At 43.0% G+C, this 20,252-nt stretch overlaps 1 protein-coding gene across 6 annotated transcripts in view; it reads left to right on the top strand.

Annotated features, from left to right (window-relative positions):
* The first annotated feature begins 17,378 nt into the window (after positions 1 to 17,378).
* The window catches only part of CSNK1A1 (casein kinase 1 alpha 1), a 48,332-nt gene continuing 45,458 nt past the window's right edge, over positions 17,379 to 20,252 (top strand). The window contains exons 1-2 of one of the 6 annotated variants that reach the window (XR_002084449.2): positions 17,379 to 18,048; positions 18,665 to 18,771. Coding sequence is in view for 4 of the 6 variants with exons in the window: in XM_019464384.2 (XP_019319929.1) it covers positions 17,926 to 18,048; positions 18,665 to 18,771 (230 nt within the window). In the remaining 2 variants the exon portion in view is untranslated. The remainder of the gene's footprint in view (positions 18,049 to 18,664; positions 18,772 to 20,252) is intronic. The other 5 variants (XM_019464384.2, XM_019464386.2, XM_019464382.2 and 2 more) reach the window with 5 other exon arrangements.

The following is a 20,252-nucleotide window of genomic DNA, read 5'->3' as shown; positions in this document are numbered from 1 at the left end:
CTGACCACCACCCTATATGATTTGCATTTTATAATTGTGGAAATGGAGGCTCAGGAAGATTAACCCATCCAAGGTTACATGGCTCATAGGTGACATCTGTAGCCAGGTCTATCCAGTACACAATTCTGTGTCTCAGATGGCTGCTTTCTCCAAAGATTCTCATCGCCATTTAAAAAAAAAAAAAAAAAAAATCATACTAAAGGAGCACCTGGGTGGCTCAGTCGGTTAAGCATCTGACTTCGCCTCAGGTCATGATCTTACAGTTCATAGGTTCGAGCCCTGCGTCAGGCTCTGCGCTGACAGTTCAGAGCCCGGATCCTGCTTCAGATTCTGTGTCTCCCTCTCTCTCTGCCCCTCCTTCATTCATGTTCTCTCTCTCAAAAATAAATAAATGTTAAAAAAATTTTTTTTTTAAATTCTACTAAGTCTGAATGTAATGATTTCCTCTGTCTTCGGAGATCTTAAATCGTCAGAAAGACAAGTCAAGAAATTATCGGTTGCGTGCCCTTAGCAGAATTAAGCTTTTATCACATTAACAGGCTAGTTTAATAACCTCATTACTAATGTATAAAAATTTTTATAACAAGAGTGTCTGCTTTATTCAGCCCAAATTACAAGCCAGTTACTATGCTAGTTAGCCCTAAAAGATGAGTTTAACCATGTTCTTTTTTATTAATGAGAAACCTGAGATTTTCAGCGACAGAAACTCGCCAGGGGCCTCGCTGCTCCAAAGGGGCAAACCTAGGACCGCAGCCGCAGCAGCCGGGACTCTGAAGCCTCCTTTGGTCCGCGATGTCACACTCTTTCTGGGCCACTTCTATAATTTGTGCTGAGAAACACCACCTAGCATCTCTTCTGTTTCTTTCTCCTCCTGGTTTCCAGTGGCTTCCATCTGTGTTCCCAACTTGTCGTGGGTATAATCACCATATAAAGACAGAGCTCTTCCCTGTTCCCTTCCAAGTTTCCCAGCTCCCTCTTCCCATAGTCAAGGGCACAACCTTCTCCTTCTCCTTCTCCTTCTTAATGTTTATTTCTTTATTTTTGAGAGAGAGAGAGAGAGTGAGAGCATGTGGGGGAGGGGCGGGGGGGTTGGGGGAGAGGGAGAGAGAATCCCAAGCAGGATCCATGCTCAGCACAGGAGCCCAGTGGGATGGGGGTGGGGTGGCGCTTCATCCTATAACCGTGAAATCATGACCTGAGCAGAGATCAAGAGTCCAACGCTTTACCCACTGAGCCACCCAGGCGCCCCAAGGGCACAACCTTCTCACACAGACTCAGCCCTGAGCTCTGTCATAGTCCTGTTCTTAATGTGCAGAAAGATGTGAAAACTTAGTTTTGAAGTTTAGGAGATACCCTCTAAATCTACTTTGCTGGAATCCCATCCCTGAATAAGTGCCTCAGTTCTAGAAATTGACTTTAACACATTACAATCATGATTTTTTAGCCCAGGTTTGGGAAACTTGCGTTTACCCTACCTTACTCCTCGTATTAGTCAGTACTCCTTTGGTCCCAGTGCCAGAAATCCAACTCATCTAGAAATCATAATGTCCATTAGAGACATCTCTAGAGAAAAGACCATCTCTGCCTATGTGTCTCTTCAAGAGAACAAGCCCTCCTGGGGCACCTGGGTGGCTCAGTCAGGTAAGTGCCCGACTCGTGATTTTGGCTCAGGTCATGATCTCACAGTTGCTGAGATCGAAAGCCCCATGTTGGGTTCCTTACTGGCACTGGGCTCTGTGCTGACAGGGCGGAGACTGCTTGGGATTCTCTACCCCACTCACTCCATCTCTCTCTCTCTCTCTCTCTCTCTCTCTCTCTCTCTATCAAAATAAATAATTAAACGTTGAAAAGAGAGAGAGAAAGAGAACAAGCCCCCCTAAAAGTTCTACAGCAGACTTTTCCTCCCATCTCATTGAGTACAATAACATGTCCATACCAAACCATACCTAAACCAATTGTTGACTGGCTTAGATGGGTGAAGACCCAACACCGGGCCAGCCGCCTCTAAACCATTAGTTATGTAGACTTAACACAATTGGAGTCTTTTGGGGAGGAGGAAGGACAAGGGGGAATGCCCTTGGGTAGGCATCCAACAGTGTCTGCTGCAGGAGGGAGTGGGCAATTCTACAAGGAAGATGAGAGCCAAAGATAAGGTGACCCTTCCTGCTGAGTCCTTAAAGAGAGAGTTCTTGCCAACTAGATAGGCATGGAAAGTTATGCCAGGTAGAAAAGCTGCATACATATCACTATGCAACTTCCTAGGGGTGCCTGGGTGGCTCAGTCGGTTAAGGGTCCGACTTCAGCTCAGGTCATGATCTCGCAGTTGTGGGTTTGAGCCCCATGCCCGCATAGGGCTCTGTGCTGACAACTCAGAGCCTAGAGCCTGCTTTGGATTCTGTGTCTCCCTCTCTCTCTGCCCTTCCCCCACTCACGCTCTGTCTCTCTCCCTCTCACAAAAATAAATGAACATTAAAAAAATATGCAACTAGCTTGTGTTTTCAGGAAATGCAATCACTTCATTATAGCTAGATTGAATGTTATACATCGGAGTGTGCAGTGACAGCTGTAGGCAGGCACCGTGTTCTGGAAAGCACATATGTCCTGCTAAGGAATTTAAACTATGTCTGTAGGCAATGGGGGAGTCGTCGGAGAATGGAGACAGCATCATATTATTTGAATTTTAAAAACATCACCTAGTGAAAAATGGATCCCGGAAAAATATAAAGCTGAAGGCTGGGAGACTAGTTTGAAAGTTGTGGTGTTCAGCCTGGGGTGAGATAATAAGGCCTCAGGTTAAGGCTGCAGTAATAGTGAAGTAGAGAATGAAAGGATAAGAGGAAAATGTTGAGGGAATATCTGATGACCTACAGGATGTGAGGGGATGGAGGGCCTAGGCCTACTCTGAGATTTTTGTCTTGGGCAGCTAGGTGCATGGTGGGAAACTTCGCTGAAGAAAGGGCATCCTAGAGAAGGAACAGGTTTGGGGCAAAGGTTGGGGGTGGGAGAAGTAGTGAGATCACTTTTAAACCAGCTGACACCCTGAGCATGTCCAAGTGAAGACGTCCAGTGGGAAGATGGAGGTAAGGTTCTGGAAGAGGGAAATTGATAATCCAGCTTTGGAAGTCACTGGCAAACTGTTGTACATGAACCTATAAGAGTGAACGAGATTAGCCTGGGAAAACGGGAAGGACATGAAGAAAATAAGACCAAGGACAAAGACCTGTGAGCACAAGCAAGGGACAGACGGAGAAGCTGGCTAAAAAGCTAGGCTAGGGGAAGTCAGACAGAGTGGGGAGGTGAGCCAGCCTTTTATAAAACTTCCTTAGGGACAATTTCTTTCAACTGTTGTGCTTCAGTCTGGTCCCACACCACCAAGACAAACTACGGTTAAAATTCTTGGCCAGTATTGTTTGAATTATTTTAGTATCTGATTTTTATTTATTGGTTTCTAGTTGAAAGTCCGCTTGATCAATGCAATGCTTTGCTGGAAACTGCAGGAGAAAAAAAAGGTCTGGTGAGGAAGGGAAACTTCCTCAATGCAATATGCATTCCCTGTCCTGGAATACAGCCGGCAAGGTCTTGTTGCTACACATTTAAGGATCTGCAATAATGTGGCCAAGGGTGTAAATAATTTGTAAGACTGGAAGTTGATACAACCTTTGTGACTCAGCAATTTCACATCTGTTTCCTATAGAAATCCACACAGTGCACAAAGACACATGGGGAAGGTTGTTTATTGTGACTTAAGAAAAAAAATCAAAGTAGGGGCACCTGGGTGGCTTAGTCAGTTGAGCATCCACCTCTTGGTTTCTGCTCAGGTCATGATCCTGGGGTTGTGGGATCAAGCTCCTTAGGGCTCCATGCTGAATGTGGAGGCTGCTTAAGATATTCTCTCTCTCTCTCTCTCTCTCTCTCTCTCTCTCTTTGCCCTTCCCCTGCTTGCACTCTTTCTCCCTCTAAAAAATTTAAAAAAAAATTTTTTTAAGTAAAAAAAAATCAAAATAAAGAGCTAGAAATAGCCCAAATAACTGTCAGCAGGAGATAGTTAAATAAATTCCAGAGTGTCTACACCAGGTACTGCTATGCAGCCAATACAAAAAGAATAAAGTTTTATTTATAGGCATGGACCTGTAAAGATGTCCGTGTTATAAATATTGTTATAGATGTTGTTATATTAACTGAGAAAAAAACAGGTTTCAGAGCCATATGCTTAACATGTCCATAGGTAAATCTATATAATGCATATATATAATCCATTAGTCATTCAATAAATGCTATTGAGTGAGGCACTGTTCTGGGGATACATTAGTGAACAAGACAGAAAAAAATCCTGACTCAATGAGCAAACGTTCTAGGGAAGGAGGTTAAGTCAAAAAGAGTAAAAGCATAAATATATAAATTTAGATACTAATAAGTGCCATGAAAGAAAATAAAGTAGAATAAAAACCTGATGAGTAGCTAGGTATGGTGAGGGGATGTGGGTAAATGGTTATTTTAAATAATTTGGTCAGGAAACGTGTTGCTCGGGAGAGAACCTCTCAGCCGTGATCTGAACGAAGTATGTGTGTAGATAAAGAGATTTATTTTAAGGAATTGATTTATGTGATTGTGGAAGCTCAGTAAATCCAAATTCTGCAGTGGAGGTGGCAGGCTGGGGACCCAGGGACGAGTTGCAGTTTGAGACCAAAGGCTGTCTGCTGGCAGAATTCCTTCTTGCTTGGGGGAGGTCGGTCTTTGTTCTATGAAGGCCTTCAGTTCATTGGATGAAGCCCACCCGCATTGTGGAAGATATTCTGTGTTAGGCAAAGTTCACCTATTTAAATGCTAATCTTATGCCAAAAACATCTTCACAGAAACGTTCAGAATGATGTTTGAGCAAATATCTGGGCACCAAGGCCCAGCCAGCTGAGTTGACACACACAACGAACCATCTCTGGGGCGCCCGGGTGGCTCAGTCAATTAAGTGTTGGGCTATTGACTTAGGCTCAGGTCATGATCTCACAGTTTGGGAGTTCCAGCCCCGAAGTCAGGCTCTGTGCGGCTCGTGCAGAGCCTGCTTGGGATTCTCTCTCCCTCTCTCTCTCTGTCCCTCCCCCTGCCCCAAAATAAATAAATGAACTTTAAAAAATTAAGCATCACAAGTCCATCCCTTGTCAACTTGGCACCCAAATACATCTCCTTAAGCCACACTTAGTCTCTGAATAGACAGTCACAAGGTCACACTTCCATCTCACATGATACAACTATCTCGTGTACAACTGAAAACGAAAACACACTCTTTTCTCCAGAAGACAATACAGAGTCCTTGGGTAATGTTGACACGTCTCCTTAATTACTGCTGTCTGCCATGTGACAATACAAGAAGACTGCAACCCAGAAGAAGGTTCTCACCAGAACTTGACCATGTTGACATCCTCATCTCAGACTCTCAGCTCCCAGAACTGTGAGAAAATCAATTTCTGTTTTTTAAGCCACCCAGTCTATAGTCTTTTTCTATTTATTATTTGGTATTTGTTACTATGGTATATTTGTTTCCTTCCCTTTCTTATCCCCTTATCATGTAACATAAGATCCATTGACTTAGGGGCGCCTGGGTGGCCCAGTTGGTTCAGCGGCTGCCTTCAGCTCAGGTCATGATCTCACAGTTCGTGGGTTCAAGCCCCAGATTGGGCTCTGCGCTCGCAGCTCAGCTCAGAGCTTGGAGCCTGCTTCGGATTCTGTGTCTGCCTCTCCCCGGCTCTGTCTCTCTCTCAAAAATAAATAAAAACATTAAAGAAAAGATACATTGACTTTATATTGTCATATTCAAGTTTTGTTAATCAAAATGCAGTGTTCGATCTTGTTTAGAAAGCACCATAGGTTTGCTCAAACTCCTGGCAATACTTAGATCCTCAAGTGTTCTTCTAAGTTCCCTGACTCCAGCTCTTTTCTGGGCATTTAACATTTGACTGTTCAGATCCTGCCAGGTAATTCTGGTCAGGCATTATGCTAGGCTACAGAAGTCGGCTAAAGTAACAGAAAATAGCTAAATCCACAAGGTGGCAGTATTGTATAACTATTGAAAACCATGATGCAGCGTGGGCTCTTGAACATACCCTTCTGTGGCATATTATGTGATCTATTAAATGAATGTCTGTTTTTGTAACTTCACTTATTCTTGAAATAAATGAGCAGGGTGTTTTAAACCTTCCTAGGGTGTTTTATAGTTCTTAGATGTTTAGACTGGAGAAAAAAAAAAAGCAGGATTCTTGGAATCAGAAAAGTCTGAGTTCAAGTACAAGATACACCCCTGGCTTACTTCGTGAACTTAGGCAAGTTAACTGAGATTTCTGTGCTTCAGCTGCTCTATCTAAAAATTTTAAATGGGGTGTGTGGGTGGTTCCGTTGGTTAACCTTCCAATTCTCGATTTCAGCTTAGGTCATGATCTCATGGGTTTGTGAGTTCAAGCCCCATGGCAGGCTACACACCATGCAGAGACTGCTTAGGATCCTCTCTCTCTCCCCTTCTGTCTGCCCCTCAGCTGCTCGTGCTCTTTCTCTCTCAAAATAAACAAATAAACTTAAGAAAGTACATAAAAATAAAAATTTAAAACATGGGGGCACCTGGCTGGTTCAGTTGGTAAAGCATGTGACTCTTGATCTCAGGGTCCTTAGTTCAGGCCCCATGTTGGGCATAGAGCTTATTTTTAAAAAATTAAAATTTAGGGGCACCTGCTCAGTCGGTTGAGCATCTGACTCTTGGTTTCAGCTCAGGGCATGATCTCATGGTTTGTGAGTTTGAGCCCCTTGTCAGGCTCTGTGCTGCCAGTGGGGAGCCTGCTTGGGATTCTCTCTCTCTCTCTCTCTCTCTCTCTCTCTCCCCCTCCCCCTTTCTCACATGTGCACACAAGCACTCTCTGTCTCTCAAAAGAAATAAACCTTTATTTTATTTATTTATTTTTTAATGTTTATTTTTGAGACAGAGTGGGAGAGAGACAGAGACAGAGCGTGAGTGGGGGAGGGGCAGAGAGCAAGGGAGACAGAATCTGAAGCAAGTTCCAGCTCTGAGCACAATGCGGGGCTCAAACCCACGAACCGTGAGATCATGACCTGGGCTAAAGTCGGACGCTTAACCGACTGAGCCACCCAGGCGCCCCTAAATAAACCTTTAAAAAAAAAAAAACCCTCATGCAAAATGTTTAAAATTAAAAAATAAAAATTTAAAACAATGAAATTACTTTCCCCGTGAAATCTTTTTTACGACGTGAGATAATACAGGTAAGAATACTACTGTATAACATTTCTTATAAATGTTAAAAATAATTATTATCTTAGCATTGGAAAATCAATCAGGGTAGATGTCATCTGAAAGCTCAGTATCTTCAAGTTGATTAGAAGAAAGGTTCTGAGGCTTTCAGAATAGCCTAGAGTATCTGATTTCTGTTTCCTGTGACACATCTTAGCTTATGGTGACCTTGTCAGAAGGAATCATCTACATAAAGAGATCAGTTGTGGTACTGTCACAGTTATTACACTTTTCTTATTTTTGGCTTTGGACTATAACTGTGAAGTCCCTATTTCAGCTGACAGCCTATCTCCTTCCACCAGGAAGGTTAGAAAAAGTCACCTCTGGCTTGAATTACCTAATAATAACAGCAGCAGGGTATATTTGTATGAGGTTTATGGCTTAAACAAAGTGCTTTTACGTATCCTATTTCAACTAGGGCAGAAGCTATGGCAATCAATGATACAGTGTGAGACAAGAAAATATAAGCTAGGAAGGTCAATAGGATTTGAAATTCTTTTTTTTTTTAAGTTTATTTAATTATTTTGAGAGTGGGTGGGGGAGGGGCAGAAAGAGAGGGAAAGAGAGAGAGAGAGAGAGAGAGAGAGAGAGAGAGGGAGAGAATCCCAAGTAGGCTCCACGCTCAGCAAGGAGATAGTCTCAAGACTGTGAGATCATGACCGGAGCTGAAATAGAGAGTCAGACGCTTAACCAACTGACCCACCCAGGTGCCCCAGGATTTGAAATTCTAAGCAGTGAAAGAAAATATAAAATATTTGAGTCTGAGTTGGAAGAGCGTACGGCGATTGATCTCGGGGGTGTGAGTTGGAGCCCCACGTCAGGTGTAGAAATTATTTAAACAAATCTATATATATATATGTATATACGTATGTGTGTGTATATACATATACACACACATATGTATATACACACACGTATATATACATATATATATGTGTGTATATATATGTGTATATGTGTATGTGTATATGTATAAATGTGTACGCATACATGTATATACATATATTGTATGTATGTCGTACATATATACACATGTATTATGTGTGCACATATACATATATACATATGCATGCATATATACATACATGTATGTGTACATGCATATATATACATATATACACATACGTATACATATATACATATACATATATATGCATATATACATATATATAAGTCTCATGTGGGTTAGAAGGAGGCAGAAGGTGAGTAGAAAGGGTCTTATATCTATCACTATCCCAGCATAGAGAACACTGAAAAGAAACAGTCATAGGAGTTCAGATCAGGTTCAGGGTCCAACAGGAAGTAAGGAGGGGCTGGAAAGTCTGGTAGATAGCTAAGATTTAAATAGGTTTGTTGGCTTGAGAATCTGAAAGGGAAAGAGGCAGAAGAAATTAACACTGGCTAGGCAGGAATAAACAGTGTTGTCTAAGAGGAATCGCTGGTGGGGACAGGAGGATAGAGGTAAATAACTGAGGTCAGGTAGCTAGGACCAAGGAATCAGCTAGAGAGCCAGGGACTACTAAGCATGGAGGAGATGAGTGTAGTCCTCAAAAGTGTGGGAGTTCGGGCTCAGCTGGAAGTCAGAACCCAGACCCAAGCTACAGAACTTCAGCGCGAGATCAGTTGAGCTGCAGATGGCCCGGGGCCGGCCAGCTGCAGGGGGATGATTTAAGTCAAACTTAGATCTACTGAGGTAGTGACTGCTAACTGCTCCCCATTTAGATGTAGAGCAGGCTCCAAGGTCTGGACAGGACATGCTAACTGTGAGAGTGAACAGTTACATCCCAGAACGGTGGTTTTGATTGTGAGGAGTTCTCAAAGGCTGGTGGTGTTGGATAAGTCGCCATACCTCTCCAGATGAATATAACAATAGATGCCCTAATACAGGTTATGAAAAGCACGAGTTAATGCATCACCAAATACTTGATGAACTGTAAAGGGCTATATAAAGATATTTTGACTTGTTTTGCTTTGTGGATTAGGGCCCTACAATCCGGAGTTCTTTTTTTCACCCATCAGGCCCCTGACTCCGCTCACTGCAAGAAGACTTTTCCTGGCAGCATTGAGCTTGGCCAGGATCAAATGGCACAGCTACCCATTTTGTGTGATCGGTATCAGTACATCCTGGCATCAGCGTGGGGAGTTGAGAGTTAACAGGATGTGTTTCAGGACCCGCTCTCCTCAGGAATGGCAACTCAAGCATCTTCCAAATTTAGTCTCACAAAGAAGAGTAGATTACTATAGTGAGTAATAATGAGTCACTGGGAGCACAGTTTTCATGCCCTTGCCGATGAACAACGCAGAGGAAGAGAAGAGGGGCTGAGAAAGGGAACGGACCTACAAACGGCAGAAACTCCAAAACACAAAATTCTTTCAAATAAAAATGGCTAACACAAATATCCCCAAATGTGATGTATAACAGCACATTTCCAGGAATTAATGGTGCGTGTGATTAAAAAAGAAAATGTAAAATGTAATTTGATTATCAAAATATCGACAGGTCAGACCAACTGACCCAAACAATATAACCCGTGTACAAGGAGGAACCCAGGAGAAATTCAGACATTTCATCTTTTCAAGTTCTGCTGCTAGTATGGTTTTCAAGGAGTATCAGGGAACATCACTGATTTGAATTTCCTCCCTGTCAGGACATATCTCTAACATTTAAATATGACACTGCAAAATGTTCATTGCAGACAAATGAGTTAAAGCCTCAGGCATTATTTCAAAGCAACTCTGAGAGGAAGGGGAGGGGCTAGTGGAAACAGTATTTTAAGAAGACAGGAAGCAAGCTTTGCTTGATTTTCACTGGTGAATCTCATTCCTTGCCAAGAATAAGACTATGTTGAAGAGTCAAATCATTTCATGATTTCCTTCTATGAGAATCTAAGCAAGGATTTTTTCAGACGAGAAAAAGAAAAACTGCCAGAGGTCATTTCACTGAGGCCCCGCCCCCACTTCTAGGAAGAGCCATACCTAAACCCAAGATTCAATTATTGCCTTTCTTAAAATACTTTAAAAAGAAGATATTTCCCAGTCCGTGATTTGGGAGTCTCCTCTAATTTCCAACTACTGTATATATTGATTGCTGTGTTTCACTGTTAAAGAGTCTGCTTTTCCTGACAAGTGTTAAGGGGCACGGGTAAGGACCTTCCCGTGAGAATTTGATCTATTATCTGAATTTTAAGAAGCTGTAAAAGAGAAACAGCATGTTTATTTCCTTTTTCTACTTCAAAATATAGAAGGCATTTTCGGTATATAGCACAATGCTTAAAGCTAGAAAAAACCTTAGAATCTGACTTCTCTTTTAAAAGATTACAACCTTGAAGCCTAGAAAATATTTAAGGTAGAGTTACAACAAAAATTCAGATTTTAATGACTACTGAGGTCCGGATACATTTCCCCGCATCATTTAACCTAGTCCTCAAATACCCAAGTAAAAGGGCACTTTGTTTCTCCTCTCCCACCCCAAGGTTTTTGACAACATATTTTGTTTGTTATCTATTTCTTAAAATTCTTTAAAACTTTTGTTTTTGTTTTTTTTTTTATTTAGAGAGAAAGAGAGAGAGCGAGCAAGCCAGCAATTGTGAATGGGGGAAAGGGAGGGACAGGATCTCTGTGCTGAGCTCAGAGCCCGACGAGGGGCTCAATCCCACGACACGGGTATCACGGCCTGAAGGGAAATCCGGAGTGGGATGTTCAACCAACTGAGCCACCCAGGAGCCTCAACTACTTCTTAAGAATAAAATTAATTTCCATTACTCTATTATTGTTTCCATGGGTTTTTGCTTAAAGTTAGGAAAACTTCCAGGTCCTCGGCTACTCTAAATGTAGGTGGCAACAATTTACCCACATAGGTGAAAAAGGACATGTTCTCATTTAACAAAATACCCTGAGATGCCTAATTCAAGCATTCAAAAATGTCTGTAGTAAACTCTGGGTCAATCTAAGTTTTAGAACACTGGTAAGTCGAATTCTCCCCCATCCCTAAGACTCTGCACACTTAGTTTTGTGGGAAAACTTGAGCTCGTGCAAAATATGAGAGATTTGAACACATATGAGATTATCCTGTTTTTCCTCTTTCGTTTACTGCAGGCAGTCTTGGTTTTGAGAGGCCTTTGACCTCATTCTTTCTTACCGGAAATTAATTGTCCCCTCCTCTCCTTCCACTAAATCTAAATATCTGTAGAATGCAATTGCTTCACTAATGGCCAACAGAAGTGTCTTGCTAGCTGCGTCCATAATAGGGTCATTTTCAATTGCATGAGTACATCCTTGTAAACCACAGACTTGCAACATTCTTGAGATTTTGAAAGGGGTGGGGAAGCGAATGGGACAGCTGCAAAGAAATCTTCTAATTAAGTTTATTAGGCTTTACAACAACAGGTCATCAGGAAAAATAAAACCCTAACAAACTTTCTTAAGGCAGACAGAAAAAAATTAAGATTTAATTGTAGATAAATTTAAGAAATGTGAGGATAGCCCGTGAATATGGGTTTAATCATCACAGACTGTACTAAAACAATTAGAAGTGGTTATTCATGACACAGTTTTTTTTAAAGTTTATTTATTTATTTTGAGAGAGAGAGAGAGAGCAGGAGACGGGCAGAGAGAGAGGGAGAGAGACAAAGAATTCCCAAGCAGGCTCCACCCTAACAGCACAAGGCCCGACACAGGACTTGATCCCACGAATCACGAGATCATGACCTGAGCTGAAATCAAGAGTCAGACACTCAACCGACTGAGCCACCCAGGTGCCCTCATTCAAGAGGTTTTAAAACTCATAGCATTTCTGGAAATATACCCTAACCAATTAATTTTGGATGTGAGCAAAGATATAGCTGTACAAATGCTCATTAAAACATTGTTTATACTAGCAAAAATTTGGAAATAACCAAAATACTCAGTTCGGTCTGGTCAAGTGCTGTTCCATCAACACAACACATACTTATAGGTAGACAATAAAAATGATTCTTTGGGGGCACCTGGGTGGCTCAGTTGGTTAAGCGTCCAACTTCAGCTCGGGTCATGATCTTGCGGTCTGTGAGTTCGAGCCCCGCGCCGGGCTCTGTACTGACGGCTCAGAGCCTGGAGCCTGCTTCTGATTCTGTGTCTCCCTCTCTCTCTGCCCCTCCCCTGCTCATGCTCTGTCTCTCTGTGTCTCAAAAATAAATAAAAACATTTAAAAAAAAGTTTTTAATGATTCTTTGGAAGATTACTTAGTTATGTGTTAAAAAAAAAAAATTCCACCCAGTAAATTTGAAGATCTAATTGGCTTTATTAAATGATTCATAAATTGGGCAGCATCTCATGTAGCAAGTAGAGGGCAGCTCTGAGGAGTTGTACAAAACGGAAGTTTTTTATAGGAAGGAGGGTGGGGCAAGAAAATTACAAGCAAGAGCAAAGAAAGGACTGTCTCCGCGAACATCACCTTCCCCGAGGGAGAAGGGCAAGGGGTCTTATTATACAGATTACCTCATCTTCCTTTGGGAGGTAGAGGAGGTCCAAGAGACAGATGATCTCATTGGTGCTTATCAGAAAATTCCTGACTGACGGGTTAAGACTTACCTTTCTGAGGGAGGTTGAAACTACAGTTAGATTAGGTATTAAGCCCTGGTCTACTGACTTGGGGCCTTAACTCAAGTGAGGCTACTTTGGGCCTGTGGTTTTCTTTTTAACCTAAGGACACGTCTCCAATAAATTATGAAGTGAAAAAAAATAGGTGTCAAAACTGAATGTGCCCTATGGTTACTTGTAAATATTAAGAGATAAAATTTACAAAAAAATAAAATTAAATATACGTATACATGCACATATTTGATAGCTATACATACACCTAAAACACACACACACGCAAACACACAATATGCATAGAAAAAGACTGGACATTTATATACAGCAACATGTTAACATTTGGTGATTGTCTCTTAAGAGATTTTTGTTTTCTTTTTTTTGTGATTTATCTAAATTTTCTAAAATTTTCAAATAAATATTGACATAAGAAAAAGAACAGTGAACATTTATAGGTGTATATGATTAGGGGCGCCTGGGTGACTCAGTTGGCTGAGTGTCCGACTTCGGCTCAGGGCATGATCTCTAAGTTCGTGAGTTCGAGTCAGTCCCGAGTCAGGCTCTGTGCTGACAGCTCAGAGCCTGGAACCTGCTTCGGATTCCGTGTCTCCCCCTCTCTCTGCCCCTCCCCTGCTCATGCTCTGTCTCTCCCTCTCTCTCAAAAATAAACAAACAAAAATACTTATATAGGTGTATATGATTATTAAAAAGTCATTGGGTTGCGTACATAGGAACTTATCAATCTTCAGAATCTTGAAGCCATATGGGTCAAAAGCATAAATGAACTCAAAGAATGAAATTAATTGAAATTATGGCTAATGACTCCATAGAAAGTAAGAAATGTTCACGATAAGAATGTGTTTGAAGTAGCTACCATAGAAGCAGCAATCCATTTTTACAAAGCCTCCTGAACAATGCAGAGGGGGAAAACGGGACCTGAGATACGAAAGGGACACAGAAATTGCTGTCACTGTCAAAGAGTGGAAAAGAGACTAAATGGATTATCACTCTGACCCAACAGGACGTTTCTGATGGTCTCTTTTTCAATCACTCCACTAACTCATCTGATACTGATTGTGCACAAGGCAGTTTAACAGTTAAACAACACCTGAGACAGTGTTTGACGTCTTCTAAGACATTTCATTTTTTTTTTTTTTCTGTGTATTTGTACCAAACACCCCGGAGATAGGCAGACCACTCTTGTTTTTAATTTCCTCCCTACGGCATCCATCTATAATTGTTGTGCTTGTCTTTAACATTTTACTCAAAATGCACTCTGGTTACCAGTGCCCTTTCCTTGGGTAAACACTGGGGCTTTACAAAAAAAGGTTTTCAATTCATCTTGACCCATGAACATAAAAGTAATCACTGGGGCACAACTGTTCCAATTTTCGTTCTACCCCTCCTTTTTCTCTTTCCTTTGGTTAGACGTTCGGGTTCTAGTGCTTTCTTTGCCATTGAGAGCTGTGTGATCTTGGACAAGCCACTTTAGTCCTAGTGCGACACAAGTGATACGTGTGAAGCTACAGTCCATGGCAAAGCATTTAACAATATGATTACTGAACTAGATGATCTCTAAATTTCTCTGAAGCTCTCAAATTTTTTGTTAGTCTATATTTTTCGTTATATTTTTAGTGGATTCATGTGATCCAGGAATTGCATTTTGGCACGTTTTGGAAGTCTCCCTCCATTATACCAAAGCTGCTGCTGATTCAGTAAGTACAGAATGATTTGTAACTCTAATAGTAGCACTAAAAACAGGTAATTCTTCAATTGCTGAGGTTGAAAATTACCACAAATGATGCATGATTTTAAGGAAAAGGCTGAGTCATAGCCAACACCTAAAAGCTTTTATTTTCTACATTAAACTCCCCCCCCCCCCCAGCTTTTGCCTTCTTAAATCTGACACATTTAAATCTTTAGATGGAATCAACTGAAATCACATTTGAAGAGGCTACAGCTACGCATACGGCATTTTAGAGCATTTTGCTGGAAATTGTCAGTGCTGGAATAGTGACTATGACAGGCAGGAGACAAATCAGGAGGCTCACCAAATATATACATAAAATCATCATCACATCTCAGAGTTGGAAGGTCGTCTAAAAGTCATTTAGACTAGTGAGTACTAGAGTGTTTGATTTTGAAAGCCTATAAAAATTCAAAATAAATAGCAACAACAGAAAAGGAGGGCAAGCATAAACAGGTTGACTTTTAACTTTGATAAGGGTATGAACAAAAGAACAAAACAACCATCCCCTATTAGGGCCATTTTATAAAAGGTCACTTTATTTTTTAAAAACTGTTAGCTTTTTTTTTCTTAATGTTTTATTCATTTTATCTATTTATCTATTTTATTTATTGAGCCCCACCCCATGTGGGGCTCAAACTCACCAGCTCAAGATCAAGAGTTGCATGCTCTTATGACTGAGCCAGCCACGTGCTCCTATAAAAGGGCACTTCACTTTTTTAAAATTTATTTTTAATGTTTATTTGTCTTTGAGAAAGAGAGAGACAGAGTGCAAGCTGAGGAGGGGCAGAGAGGGAGACACAGAATCTGAAGCAGGCTCCAGGCTCTGAGCTGTCAGCACAGAGCCTGATGTGGGGCTCAAACCCATGAATGGTGAGATCACGTGAGCCGAAGCCGGATGCTTAACCAACTGAGCCATCCAGGCACCTAACAGGGCACTTTAATGACATGTGTAGGAAGACAAATATCTAAGAATAAAGTACAACTTGAAATTAAATAAAATCCAAGAAAAATGCATTATACTGCTCTTATTTTCCTAATACCTTTATGGAAAACTGTCAGACTTGCCCTTGTCCCTACACCGACCTTTGGAAATCCCTAATCTAGTCCATTCCATGCACACCTCTGCCTCCATCCCATCCCATCTCCCATTCCACAATGGAGTTGTATCCTCACCAGACCCCTTCCCCCCTCCAAAAAAAAAAAAAAAATCCCTCTAAATGTATGCCCCATCTGCCCTGTGGGGATCTCCTCAAGGTGTGGAATCCATTAAATTTTGGATGTCTGTGGTAGAAAATCAGCAGAATAGTAGCTATCTCTGGAAATTTCAAGATGCTTACACCTGGCTTTTCTTTTTTTTTAAAGACCAGAATCTAATAGCAAGGAATTTTAAGTAGGCCAACCGCGCTTTAGAGTCACTAAAGGAAAATGTCTAATAGTGCTGATTTGGGAGACAGGCAGCGTGAGTTTAGGTAGTGCATCAAAACTTCATTCTAAACCTTAGGGGATCTGTTTCCACACTTAACATATTTGGACTAGAGCTTTATGAATACAAGTATTTAAGTAGGAATCAGAATCACATGGAGAAATTTTAGTTACCTTTCAGGATGAACCCCATTACTAATTACTTAATCAGCTTTCAAGGTTGCAGTCGGGTCTACATTTTTTTTCCATTTCCATTTTAATGAAACTATTTTGAGAGATTTCGCTTAAACTTTTACAAGTGGGGTTGGATTCATTCATCAGGGTTTGATTCATATTACAGTTGATAGCATCAGCTTACGGAGCTTTCTTTTGTGATCATTACAACTAAGCCGTTTTCTCGGGTCAAATTTTATAAACCAAAATGTGGTCAACATTTTTTAAAATCAACTTATAGTAAAAAGTTTTCCTCTATAAACGTTAACAGTAACATTACAGTTTGCTGTTTTACACGTTATCAATTTTATTTTTGTGATAGTTATTTCCACCCTATATTTTTTGGATCAGTACTGCAGTTTTGAATATGACCAGTCACTACGGAGTTGTTTTGGGGGGGGGGGGGGGGGGGGGGACGGTGGAATAATAACTTCTACATGCAGTTTTCCCACAGTTGTAAATTTTATTCTGTTGACTGATCTGCCACTAAAATTGAGTCGGGTATTGGTTTTTTCCCTGGGAACCAACTGTATCAGTGGAGAAACAACACAAAGACATAGGGCGGCAGGGTAACTCCTGCTTCCTTCTTTTCCCTTCCTGTAATGTGAACTTCTCCAACACTCCATAAAGCGCAGAACTCTAATTCTTAAGACTAAAGAGCTAGACAGACTCAGCCAAAACCGGGAACCCTGAACAAACGCAGCCCAGCTACGTCTGCTTTGCTCTTCTTCTCCACCAGAGGTGACAGCCTCTCGCAAAACAGAACTGGGCTGGAATAAGCCGGTCTCAGGGAGTGGTCGGAGGAAAGATCGAAGGTTAAAAAAGGGCCTCAGATAAGGAGCAAAGGTCAGCATCCAACTCCCAAGGAGGCCAGAAGTTCCCATCTTCCACGAAAAACGAAGGTGACTCCTCCCTAACAAGCTCTCGAGGCCGCGGGCCACGGGACCTTTCAGAGACCAGGCGGGTCCGACGTGACTGTTTAACAGGTAGCAAGGTTGGAAGAGCCAACAACCGGAAGTGGAAGTGAGCCCCGGGCGGGGGGTGAGGAGAGCCCGTTGCACGCCTGCGCAAGCAGCAGGAGTGCATTACGCATGCGCAGTTGGGCGGTGACGGGGTGACGCTCGAAGCGTGGGCCGCGACTCTCACGGATCCGGTTCCGCCCTCCCTCTGGTTGCCGACCCTCCGGGGCTAGCGCCTGAGATCCCTTTCCCAGAGTGCTCTGCGCTGTGAAGAAGCGGCTCCCGGGGACTGGGGGCATTTTGTGTTGGCTGGAGCCGGAGTAACAAGATGGCGGCGTCGGCGGAGTGACAGGAGTCCCTCCGGGCGGGAGCCGGCGGCAGTGGTGGCAGCGGTATCGCCGCCCTAAACCACCGCGCCCCTTTTCCAGCCCGCGACGTCGCCGTGAAAGCGAGGCAGCGGCGGCCGCCCAGGAACAAGTGGCCCAGCCCGGTAACCGCGAGAACCCCCTCATAAACTGCGGCCTGGCAAAAAGAAGCCGGATTGAGCGGCGGTGATCAGGGTCCCCTTGACCGAGTCTGGGCCCTGTAACGCCTGGAAAGAGCCAGCGCTTGCCGTTTCCTGCCGCCCTCCTCCGCAGCCTGCTCAGTGGACGAGCCCCAGAGGCCTCTGTTCTCCCCTCAGAGGTGTCGGGGCTTGGCCCCAGCCTCCATCTTCGTCTCTCAGGATGGCGAGCAGCAGCGGCTCCAAGGCCGAATTCATTGTCGGAGGGAAATATAAACTGGTACGGAAGATCGGGTCTGGCTCCTTCGGGGACATTTATCTGGCGATCAACATTACCAACGGCGAGGTAATCACCTGGGGTGGGGTTCACGACCACGCTGCGCCAGCCCTCACTCCCCACCCCAACCCCCAAAGTGCTCGGGCCTTTCCCCACCGCACGCACGTACTGGGGAGGGGAGTCCAGAGGGAGCCAGTTTTCCCGGCTTAGGAACCTCCCCCGCTCTCTTTCCCTAAAAGGCAAAGAACCCGATAGAAAGGTTGGGAGAACTATGAAGTTTCCCAGCTTGTTGAAAATGCACCTTAATCGAACTTTTTTAAGCCGTCGTTTAAGGTGAGAACGGCAAAACCCTATTTCTGTGATCCCCGTGTTTTTCTCTCTATATGGATTTATTTTGTTGGGGTTCTTGCTTGCGATCGTCAGTTTCCTTCTAAACCTTTCATTACGTTTTCTGGATGAATCATTTTCCTGCACCTTCGAGGACGTGCCGATTTCGTCACTATCCCCTGAAGAGGCCTTTGAGGCCGGTTGCCTCGTTTTATAATTTGAAAGAGAGCTTTCTCTCTGGGCCCCGTACTTCCCCTTGTAGTCTCGAGTCGGAGCTTTCCCAATGTGTCCCCTCCTTTCCCCAGTGACATTGAATCCTTAGGGATGTTGATGCCATCGTCCCCTCTCTCCCCTGCAGGAAGTGGCAGTGAAGCTAGAATCTCAGAAGGCCAGGCATCCCCAGTTGCTGTACGAGAGCAAACTCTATAAGATCCTTCAAGGTGGGGTGGGCATCCCCCACATACGGTAAGAACCCATAAGCAAACAGGCGGCGCACGGAGGGAAGTACGGAAATGGGGGAAATGGGTAGAGGCAGGTAGGAGCACCGGCTGGATCCGGGCCTTGGTCTTTGAGTTTCCTGGGTTTACTATAGCCGGTGGTTTCCTGTGAACCGTGAGACGCCACAATCACTGAGTAAATTTTTAGTTTGCCAACTTCGCGTAGAATTTCACTTTGTTACACTGTGCTCCATTTAGCTTCCGTCATTCTTCCCGAGGCTTTCATTTGCAGTTAAGTGTGCGGGTCGTCTTTGATCCCTACGCGGAAGGGTTGTCTGCCGCTTTCTTTGCGCCGGCACCTCTGATGTTCTTAGGTTTATCCAGGGAAGTGGATTTGAAGCTGCCAAGTGACCGGGTTCGGCCAGTTCGGGTTGCTATTGGAGCTGGCTTGGGAAATGGCTGCTCTTTTGTTGTGTTTTTGTTCCAACATGTCTTCCTCCTCCGCTTAGAAAATGGCGGAACGACGTGACTCAACCACATATTCCTGCCCTTTTCTATGCTGGGGTTCACAAGTGACCCTTCCTTGATTCCCCCTTTAGCAGCCCTGAGTGGATTAAACCTTTGAAAAGCCAAGAATAAAGCTGCAGGCGGCGGTGGGGTCCAAGGAAGGGGATGGCATAATGACAGTCTGTTTGTGATCTCTGCAGCAGATGCGACGTGAAATTGTTCAATTATACTATGCGGAATCCCTCATAGTCCCTTTAAAAGTGTTAATTATTCTTTCACGAAGGATAATGTTAGCCGCGTTTCAGTTTGTGCACTAGATTTTTATGAGTAATGGCAAAGGCAGTTTGAGCACTACTGTATTGAAATTGACTCAGATCAGTTGTATTAAAAGGAACATTAATCACATAACCACAGTGCGGTAAGTAGCTTTAACCTGTTGAGTTACTTGGTCGGTAACTCCTCACATCGAGGAAATTGTAGTCTTTTGGGGGATAGGATACTGGCGAAGGCAAATAGTAATAGTGATCAGGATACATGATGACCAGGCATTGGGGTTTTTTAAAATGGTTAACTTTAAAGGTTGTTAATTTGACTTTGAGATTAAAGAGTATCTACCTAGAACAGAGGCCAGATTGTTTAAAGCCAAGCCATTTTTCAGCAATTACTCAAAAATAACATTTGCAAAAAGAACCAGAGAGAGCTAAAAGCTGAGTGGTATCAGAGTCACTGTAACCTTTTTTTCTATCCCAGTTTATATATATTTTTTTTTTTTAACGTTTATTTATTTTTGGGACAGAGAGAGACAGAGCATGAACGGGGGAGGGACAGAGAGAGAGGGAGACACAGAATCGGAAACAGGCTCCAGGCTCTGAGCCATCAGCCCAGAGCCTGACGCGGGGCTCGAACTCACGGAACCTCACGGAACGTGAGATCGTGACCTGGCTGAAGTCGGTCGCTTAACCGACTGCGCCACCCAGGCGCCCCTCCCAGTTTATATTTTTT

The sequence above is a fragment of the Panthera pardus genome, unplaced genomic scaffold (genome assembly GCF_024362965.1).
Source record: "Panthera pardus isolate Hobbes unplaced genomic scaffold, ASM2436296v1 HiC_scaffold_2, whole genome shotgun sequence".
NCBI lineage: Eukaryota > Metazoa > Chordata > Mammalia > Carnivora > Felidae > Panthera > Panthera pardus.
Note: the sequence above shows the minus strand (reverse complement) of the source record. Positions and strands in the feature narration are given on the sequence as shown.